Raw genomic sequence first — 10,713 nt, forward strand, 5'->3', positions numbered from 1 at the left:
ATCACTTTTAATAGACTACTTTCTCTAATATAGCATCATAGCCTTTTTGACAAAATGGTATCCAAGCATGTCGTTAACTTCTTTTCTTTTTCTTTTTCATGGCGATTGTGATTGATGACAATAATAAACTATTGACTCCTGATAACATATCGAACAAGAAAGTACAGACTATATCAAATTAAACTGCATTGAAGAAGAAAAAAAAGTAATATATATAAATATATATTGTCCATACTCCATAGCTAATACTGAATAAAGGTCTTTTCTTGTTCCTCTGGTGATTCCAGTGATTTACGATAAGAATTATTAGCATAGGATATATAGTTCAGATTAAATGCGGAAGGAAAATAAATGTATATGGTGATAAAGCTGATAGAATATACCGATTTGGTATACCAAGGCAGCTAGCAGAGATGCAAAATTATTGAAGAATGCCACTGATTCCATAAATATGATACAAATTACCACCACCGGCATCAACAAGTTGCCCCATGAGTAAATATCCTAGTATCAGTAGTTAATGCATTCGAAATTGTCAATATCTTCTGATGAACTTCAATTATTCTGAGCATAGTTTAGGAAATAAAGGTAATGGATCCTCTCAATTAGTTTTGTATTCTTGTGCCAATGCCATTGGGTCATAATGTTGTTAACTAATTTGAAGTATCAATCATGATTTATCTTTACTAAGTGAAGCCTGTGAATCTCTTTCGGAGGCCACGCTTCCTGTGTTCTTGAGTGGCATCTCATGATTGTGCTTTCCCTCGTATGTTGTGACAAATGCCCTTGGGTCATCTATTGCTCTCTCTACGTGCTTGCGAACGTTACACTTGATATGAGTACATCTATAGTAACTTCTGCAAGACAATTAGTTGGTGTTAGTTCATCATATAATTTTTACTGATGAATTATATGATGTGATTAAACTCAGTAAAAATTCAAATTTTTAGAAATGTTAGAAAAATTTATGAAACAGGAAAATAGAAAGAGATACTAGTAAGAAGCTATTTGAATAGGAAATCAAACTCATCAATTTTGAGTCCTTAATATTTTCAAGGAATTATTGTTCCTGAGTTGTATTTTAGGATTCTCTTGTATCCCTCAACTATAATATTGCAGCTGTATCTATAATTTTAGAGATCGTCAAGGCAATGCATAGCAGAATCCAAAGTACTCCTTTCAAAGCAATATTGAAGCAAATTATTTAATGTAGTTAATTTGATGGAGAGCCTAGCAACTTATATTGGTATAGAAGAAGAGGTAACAAGTATGAACCTGGGATATGGATTTCCCTTCACCACCTTCTGCCCATATTTCCTCCAGCGAAAGCCATCTCCAAGTATTTCAGAATCCGTAAAACTTTGCATCACAATGCGCGGCTCTATTAAATCCTCTGAAAATGTTGCTTCATTTGATTGATTCTCATTTTTCCTGAAGGATGAAAAGTTTTTAACAATATATATAAATTTTAATTAAAAATTACATGACAAAGTAGTAATATATTAGCTACAGATTAAAATTGTACTATTATGTTACTCAATGGAAAATTTTCGATTTTGGACATGATGAAGGATGCACAAGAAGGGTGTCATGAATCATGTATCCCAAAAACTTAGGATGAAACTATGGATTTATCCATCTATTTGACACGCACATCACATGACATTAGAAAGTTATAGACTATCATTACCAGATATGTATATAATAACGAAATTTTTAGATACTTTACTAATACGTATCTGTGAAATATCTCGTTATATATGAATATTTATAAATTGGTTTGATCCAATAAAAATCACAAAGATTAAATTAATAATCATAAAAAATTGTTTTAATTGAATCAAGCTAAATTTAGATTTTATTTAAATTAATTCAAGTAAAACTGCTTCATATTTTATGATTAAATCAATTATTCTTTTACGTGAAAATCCTATCCATAGTAAACCACCTAGCTACGTCAAATCTTAATTTTAAAATGTATATATCACAGATTTTATTTCTTTGTATTTTACTGCAAATAGTTGTGACACATAAAAGTATAGTCATACACTTCATGAACTGGACATGGAAGCATCCCCTTCAATTTCAAGGAAATGAGATTTCGTTGACAGTAAATAACGATTGATAATTTCTATTTTTTTTAATAATATTCAAGAAAGATGCTTGGTTTGAATTTATAAAAATAATATTTTTTATTATGTTTTACAAATTTTATATACATATACAGTAACATGTTTGATATCAAATTAATTTTTTTTAATATGTATCTTGTATATTTTCAATAACAATAGACGTAGATACGATACATACATCGAATACGTATCATATTCATGCCTACGTATGATGGTTATAGACGTATTACCTTCTTTTACTTCTTGGTTCATCTTCATTTGCCTCAAATCCTTTGCTTCCTTCCTCATATTCCCCGCTTAGACCACACGAATTTTCTGTGCTTCCTCCACAAGCATTAGTTGCACCAATTAGAACAGAATCATTAGGATGTGGGGCTTTAACATGATAATCTGAATGCATAGAAAGTCCCGTGTTCTCAATTCTCTCTTCGTTTCCTTCATTCCTCTCACTTTGATTATTACTCCAAATATCTTGAACCATTCCATCAGACACCACTCCTGATCCTTGTGTCCCTGATGAGTTCCGCTTAGGAAGCTGTGGCTTTGAATGGTTGTGTTCACCTTTGTAAACAATTTCTGCTATTTGCCCATCAAATGATCTTTCAACTTTCTTTTTCACTGGACAATTAGGATGTGTGCACTTATAATAACTTCGTGGGTACTCGCTTCCTTTTACTTGTTTCTGACCATATTTCCTCCAATTATACCCATCATAAGAAGGTCGATCACAATTGGTTGAGGATGTTAAAGCTTTTTGGTCCTCCTCTATGTTCTGCTGTACCATCTTACTAGTTTCACTGGTTTGATTTATTTCAGCATTTCGAGTAATACAATGATGAAGATTTGAGCTCATATTGGTTCTAATATTTTCATGGATGGAATGTTGAAGATTGGTCTCCATTGATTGCCGTGTTTGTTGCTGACTAGTACCGCAATTTCCCTTCCAAAACATAAAGACAAAAAGATGTCACAAACATACATAGATAAAGACACTCATCTGCCAGAAACAAGGATGCATTTACACAATTCAATCATAATGAAGGGTCAAAATTAACTAGACATGTCTAGTATATGCGGACTAACGTACATATATATATATATATATATATATATATATAGATATATACTAACCATATTTGCTAAAAGTGAAACGGTTGTTCTTGACACGAGTTTTGCTGTTGGCTTGTATATGAGTGACTGTTTGGTATCAAGTTTAGGAGTCTTGTCAGGAGAATCACAAAGTGAGTTTCCAAAAATGTCATCCTGCAATTGTAAAATACCACATATAAGTTATTGGAGATCAATAATGCAAGAAGCTATATATATTTACAGAGAGAGAGAGAGAGAGAGAGAGATTCTGTTTGTCCTAGTTGACCTGAGAAGAAACAAATCCAGCAGGAGGGCGATTTATTGTTGGCTTGAACCTCACTGTCTTTGGTCTAATGGCAGAAACTGTAGTTTGAGAAGATGCAATCGCGGGAGAAGCATTGATTGCACCTGCTAGGAGCTCTGAGAAAGATTTGAAAGTAGAACAAGTAGGCCTTGAGGCAACTGGTTTGGCAATGACCACCCTTTCTGCTTCCTTAATATCCATCTTCAATCACTATATGTCTTGCAAAATATGCCCTTTAAGTGTGATTATGCTTGCAAGAAAAGAAAATCTGCACCCCGGTTTGCCGTTCACTTTCCAAAACTCAGCACCAATTAATTTCTAACGATCCAGTTGACCCAAGATTAAAATCACCTAGCAGATATATATGGTTGATTAAAATTATATAATACAAATTTCCAAGGGTTATAATAATTATTGTATATGAGGGTATATAGTATTATATGATGCTATGATGTAATATCTTATCCTACCTTTTTGTAATTGAGACAACATAAATGTTAAGTTGACACTCTTCTTCTAAGGTGTAAATTCAATGGAAGAAGAGAGATAAAAATAAAGTAAAAAATAAAAATATTGAATAAAATGAATAAAAAAAAAATGAAAAGAAATATAAAATAATTGAGATAAAATGTGAGAATAAGAAAATACTGACAGCCATGGAAGAAAAGTCTTCTCTCCTAACAGGACAAGGAATGCGAAAAAAATAGTGACGTTGGATTCCACTAAATAAATACTTGTTCTGTATGCTTCACGGAATTTCCACTATGCATATAAATGAACTGTAATTCAAAAAGTTATGGACATATAATGGATGCTACTTCTGTTCTCAATCCAAATAATTTTCCCCTTTTAACTCAACATCGATCAAAGAGAGGCAAGATCAATTTTGTTATTTGGGGGAGGGCTAAAGTTATCTTTTCTTCAAGTGCGTTCTCATTTGCCTTTAGCTTAGCAAGTGTTGAGATATAGGATGTACAACTTGCAGTTGTCGGTACCAACAATGCTGTGTTAATATTTTACAACCACTCAGTTTTGGATGCTATTTTTTCTTTTTCAGAAAGGAAGGGACTATAAATATGGATCAGTCCTCCCATTTATTTTGAAAAAGTAAGAGAATTAGAAAAAAAATATTTTTAGATAAATAAATCATAAATTATTTAAAACTATCGATATGATTTTGTAGTAAATTAATGGATAAATTAAAAAAAAGTAAAAATAAAAATAAAATGAGTAATATATATTAAATCTTAATCATAAAGAGTAAAAAAATAAATTGTTTTGTTTCTATATCTGTACCTTTAACTATGGCCTAGAGACTTATCTTTCTTTCATGATCATTAGTTTCTTCTTTTATAAACATCGAAGTTATATGATTTTTAATATTATATTATAAGTATAAAATATTTATAACGTGACATAAGTATATACAAATAATATTGATTCTATTAAAAAATTAACAATATATATTATTTAAATTTTAATATTGATTCTATATTGTCGAAGAAGATGAAATATTGTTCATTTAAAAAAGATAAAAAGTAAAGAAGAAATGTTATTTTTTATCACACTTTTTTTTTATCTTTCTTGTTTTCTTTCTAGTTTTCAACCTTCACAATCACAATGGAAAATTTTTTGAAGTAGAAGATAGATTAAAAAAAACACTACTTACTTTAGAGAACTAATTTAGTAACTTAGAAATTATTACTTTTGATTTTTTAAGAAAATTAACCTAAAAAGTAACATTTTTTTAATGTCCTAATGTAGAAAGTAGTGACATAGAATTTAGTAAAAAATTTGAATATTATTATAGTTAATGTCATGAACTTTGAAAGTCATGATTTTTAGCATAAAATTTTGATTTATGCAAATTATATATTTATTTCATATAACTTGTTGATATCTATCTAACCTAAATACTCAAAGAGATTTAAAAAAATTAAATTTTAAATTTTAAATTTTTTTAGTATTTTTTATATCTTTATGTATAAAAAGTTATGTTATTTATGAATCCTTTAGAAAGAAAAGGATGAAATGAAAATAAGAAGTAAAGAAAAGGAGAAGAAAAGAAAAAGAAAGATGCGATGAGAATAACAAAAGAAAGAAAAGAGAAAGATAAAGAAAAGAAAAAAGGATGAGGAATACAAACATATATGATAATAATATATCCTTTTATAAATTTAACTTATATAATTAATTTTTTTCTTTCATTTTTAATCATCTGATCTTAATCTATAGTTCACATAATTTAATTTTTTTTTTAAAAAAAAGACATTTTATCTTATTTCATACAATAAATGAAAGGACGTTAGTCTCACCTTATAAATATGATATATTAAAGTTTGTAAGCCTTTGAAACTTTAACAAGAAGCATCAATTTAGTTGGAGGTATAAATTTGTCTAATTTTTTATATAAATTAAACAAAGAAAAGAGAAAAAAAAATTAATAAAATGAGTGATATATATATATATATATATATTACAAAAATATAATAATAAAAGAGATGTCTTTTTTTAAGTTCTAAGAACTTTGTCTGCAAACATAAATGCTATGTATGTTTATATTTATGTTTATTTAAACAATATTACTTTTAATTTTTGTATTTGATAATGTTTATAACTTTATAAATATATTTTTAAATGTACACTTAATATCTTTAAGAAATTGATGGAGAAGAAAAAGATAAAATAGAGAAAGAAAACAATACACCTTATAAGTAATGCGATAAAAAAAATATAAAGTGACTGAAAAAATAAAATATAAAAAAATCAAGTGCTGAACTTAAAGATAAAAGCTGTCATTTTACTCATAAGTTCATTCACCAATCTCCATGCAATTTTTCAAACTCAAACACTTATATCTTCATAGCCTTTTCTCCGTATAATATCATTCCTTTTACGTCAATAGCATCGATCTGATTATGCGTACAAGGAACTTTGCTTGTATTATAACTTACAAACCATAGTTTGAAATTTTACTGAAATTCAAATTGTTTTTTCAACTTCTAATCAAATGAATTTAAAGATTAAAAACATATTTAACCACAAGTCAATTGAAATTTACTTAAACACATCGGTTATGAGTTTTTAATTCACATAGGAAATTGTCGATCCCCTTATACAGAAGATGCGTTGCACAGACTTCACACATTCCAAATGTGAGGTGATATGATGTTGTAGAGAAAGAAGAGAGAGAGCGAGAGAGAGAGAGAGATGAAGAGTGATGATTGAATTTGTGTTGTTCTTAGTAGTAGTTAGCCCCTCAAACCCAAATAGAATATCCAAAAAAAAAAAAAAAGTTTCTATAACTTGCACTACTCTACGTTTGATGTATGAAAACTGAAAAGTGAAAACCAAATATATATGTAGTAGTATAAGTGATTTGAACAAAGTTCATCTCTTCTGGCTTTATTCCAAACCATAGTCTTTCAAATGGAAAAAACAAAAGCTCCTATTTTCCTTCTTGTCTTTATCTTTTTATTCTTTGTTTTCTCATAAGGGAAGTAGTGTTATCAATAATAATTTAGAGAAGAAAGTAAGAAGAAAAAGAGTAGAGAACTAACCAGAAAGCCGAGAAAAACCAACATGCTAACATGAGGCAGGTTGGCTTCGGTGAATTTTCCTTTCCCAGCTGTATGTACATTGGAAGGCTCAAAATTTTGTAAGAAAATAAAAAAGGAACCAAAATTCATATACGGCCTTCAAAATAACAATATCTGTTCTTATTGAAATACAAAAGTTGACTTGCAAGAGAGAAACAAACTCAAGCAAACATAAGAAAGATGGGCCTCACTGCTAAGATTGTCCTCTTTTGATCCATCCAAAGAAACCAACAAAAAAAAGGGACCTTCAGCTTCTTCCAAGGATCTTCTCGAATCTCTTCAGTCAGTATTGACCATATACTAATACATAAATATTTATACATATGTATGAATATATATAAAAATCAGACACAGAGTGAGTGAGTAAGGAAGAGAGAGAGAGAGAGAGGAGGAGTGCTTTGATTCCTAAAGTTTTGAATCAAAATGATGATGTTCCCTTTTAAAAAATTTACAGCACACATTGATCTCTAGTTCTTAATAATACAGTCAATTATGAAAACTATAATTTAAAAAAAAAAAAAACTATTATAAAAATGAATATAGTTGCATGGGTTATTGGAAATTATGAATCTTGGGATTGGTAGTTGGCAGTGGGAGCCAACCTCCAAAATGTACGGACAACTAACTGTCTACGGTGTTCTTTTTGACCATTCGCTAAAGCTTACTGTCTCATAGGTTATACGTGTGCAGTGAGAAAGTGGAAGAACCACGACATAAACATAAGATTCCTTTTAATCAAAGGTAAAAATGAACCATACCACACATGTGAAAAAGTTCACGTAACTATGTCAATGTCAATGCCCCTTTCTGTTCCTTTTGTAAGCATTTATTTTCTTTCGATAGTCCTGACCATCCTATTATAAAATCGATTATTTTAATAAATAATTTAATTTTAAAATTTTTAATTACATAAATTATATTAATAAAATTTTGAATTAAAACTATGTAATATCTTATATACATGCATCAAAATTAACAAAATATATGCTTTTAGAATTCAGGTTGTGGTAAGAAAGCTTTAATGATGTCATCAAATTAAATATATTTAAATTCTTTTTAATGAGAAACGTGACTCATGATAATGCCACGAAAGAGAAAGCACTAATACTTGCATTATTTATGTATATTCCATTAATTTAATTTTATATCCTTCTCTTTCATACCATAACATTGTCATATTCGTTACGTGTAATATCAAAGGATCCTCATTCCATATCATTTATTAAACAAGTTTAATTAGTTTTTTTTTAAAAAAAACATTTAATATTATTCGAACTCTTTGCATAATCAGTACCTTAAAACAATCCTTAATTATCAAAATCCTTAAAAGCTTGTTATAAAACACATGTTAAGAAACTAAAACCAATATAAAAAAATAAAAATAAAAAACACTTGTTTATAATTTGGTTAATCATATGAGAGGTATATATAACTAATGTGCATGAAGTTGAAGATTCAAACATCATCAATATCATTATAACACAGGCATGGGAGAGTGTAGTGCCTATTGAACAGTACAACCATATATACAGTCTGTGTTTAATCAGTGATGAGGATTGAAGATAATATGCATTAGATTACAGAATGAGGAAAAGTACTCATGAGAAAGGAATGGAATCGATGTGTCATAGATTTCTAGAATCAATATGAGGGTTTTCACATAACATAGGGTGCTTTGAAAGTTAGTTTAGGCATTGGAAAATTGGAACGTTAGTTGGGAGCATGGAAGGGAAGTGAACGCGTGGGTACCCCTCTGGATAAAATTATTTTGATTACCAAACGGAATTTCCATTGTTATGACCAGTAGTTGTGACATGTGTCCCCACAGAGAGAGATTATATTTTTATGTCCTAACATTATTAATAATTTTGTTTGTCATTTTATATGAGAAAGATTGAATATGTTTTGTGATTTCAAATTATCATTTAATTTTGTTTGGTCTCTCGCGGAAAAGTGTGTTGTAAAAGTCAAGGTATACGAAAATTTATTCAATATTTACCAGTTACCACTTTCTTTTTTTTAAGCAAGGGAAATATTATAGTCCCGTTGGCTAAAGATGAGTAATTCTTATCACTCAACTAATTTTGGTTGAATTTTATCTTCATAATGTAGTATTACTCTTTTACAAAGCACAACCCTTCAGATCAATCTTGGTCTAATATAAATAGTATGTATATATTTAAGCACCTAGAAAAAGATATGTTCTTGTTAGTTTAGCTGTTGCTTTGACTAATTTAAGTTAAAGATATTCTCTTCTCTGTTTCTAGCTAAATTTATTCATTCTTCAAAGATTTGTTGTTGAATTAAATATAGAGTTTGACAAAATTGTAAATTCAGTAATAAAAGGTACTTTATCAAAATGTGAATATTTAAATTTCTTGAAACCTAACCCATGCAATACAGCACCCAATCTCTTGATCAGTTGCGGCAAAAATGTTACGAGAGGACCGTATACAATAAAATTTTCACCAATGCTGTGCAAATTATCTATATATTCTCTTTTTATGGTATGATATATGCAAACTTAATTAGTCCAACAAATTCATATTTAAGTTTATTGATTGGTAATGATACCAGTAGATATCAAACACCCAAAATATGTGATATGAAAATTTTCTTTTGGCATATTCATCTTGACTCGTGTTCAAATACAGTTCTAGTAGGCTTGAGAAAAAAGCAGAGTGAATATAGCGTACCTTTATAAATGATGAGAAATTGAGGATATGGGTACAATTCTAAACTTTAAGAAATTTCTCCATAAATCTAAGAAAATTAGTTCATTGGTGTTTGTTTCTTATTATGTTCTAAAATTGCTCAACTTGCACCTTGTCATTATGAATACATAACCAAGGCATGCTCACCTCATGCATAATTATTTTTGTCACTTGCATGGGACAAACTCAAAGTCTAAGAGGACCCCCAATATCCCATTTCTGCCTTTGTATAGCCAAACATGTTGTTCACTTTAAACGATCAAATATGCAACTGTTTCCTTCCATTTAATGACACCATTTTGTTTCTTTTCTAATAGCATGCATCACAAACTTTTCGTGATGGATAAATGCTTCGTGAAAAAGTGGAATATCTTTAATATGTGAAGTAAAGTAAAGATTCTCTTCAAAAGTAAATATTGGCCTTACCCTCCCAACCCAAGAATAAATTCCTGTGAAGTCATTTACATATACATATACTATGTAAAATTAGAAGTGATGATGCTTAATTAGCACCTCTCCCTCCTTTCATCCTTAACAATTATAGAAATAACATTAACCAATCGTGTGGAGAGATTGCTGGAATTTCTAATTGGGACTTAGTTCCTTAATATGATTCTATTGTTAAATGTCCTTTGCTCAAAGGAAGTGTTTGATAAGAGTAAGAAAAAGAAAATGGATCAGAGAGAGAGAGAGTAAAAACGGATAATGTGAATTTGAACACTTTCTCCCTTCACATCCTCCTTTTTTACTCACTACACTAAGGAAGCTGACTTTGCTTTCCATTAACTGTTTTAACGTATCCTGCATATGATTGTGTCTAAGAAAGTAACGTGAATTAAACATCTCCTATAAATTAAAATTAATTTATATTTTTC

At 29.5% G+C, this 10,713-nt stretch overlaps 1 protein-coding gene across 1 annotated transcript; it reads right to left on the reverse strand.

Moving 5' to 3' along the window:
• Positions 1 to 377: 377 nt before the first annotated feature.
• On the reverse strand, positions 378 to 7,183 carry LOC113862938 (WRKY transcription factor 44). The gene is made up of 6 exons (XM_027496251.1): positions 7,086 to 7,183; positions 3,508 to 3,876; positions 3,264 to 3,395; positions 2,363 to 3,072; positions 1,276 to 1,431; positions 378 to 857 (listed from the first exon to the last, which is right to left on the reverse strand). Exons 2-6 carry the CDS (start codon positions 3,724 to 3,726, stop codon positions 671 to 673), a joined length of 1,404 nt encoding a protein of 467 aa, XP_027352052.1. The 5' UTR covers positions 3,727 to 3,876; positions 7,086 to 7,183; the 3' UTR covers positions 378 to 670.
• Positions 7,184 to 10,713: the final 3,530 nt, after the last annotated feature.

The sequence above is a fragment of the Abrus precatorius genome, unplaced genomic scaffold, assembly GCF_003935025.1.
Source record: "Abrus precatorius isolate BTA unplaced genomic scaffold, Abrus_2018 Scaffold3, whole genome shotgun sequence".
NCBI lineage: Eukaryota > Viridiplantae > Streptophyta > Magnoliopsida > Fabales > Fabaceae > Abrus > Abrus precatorius.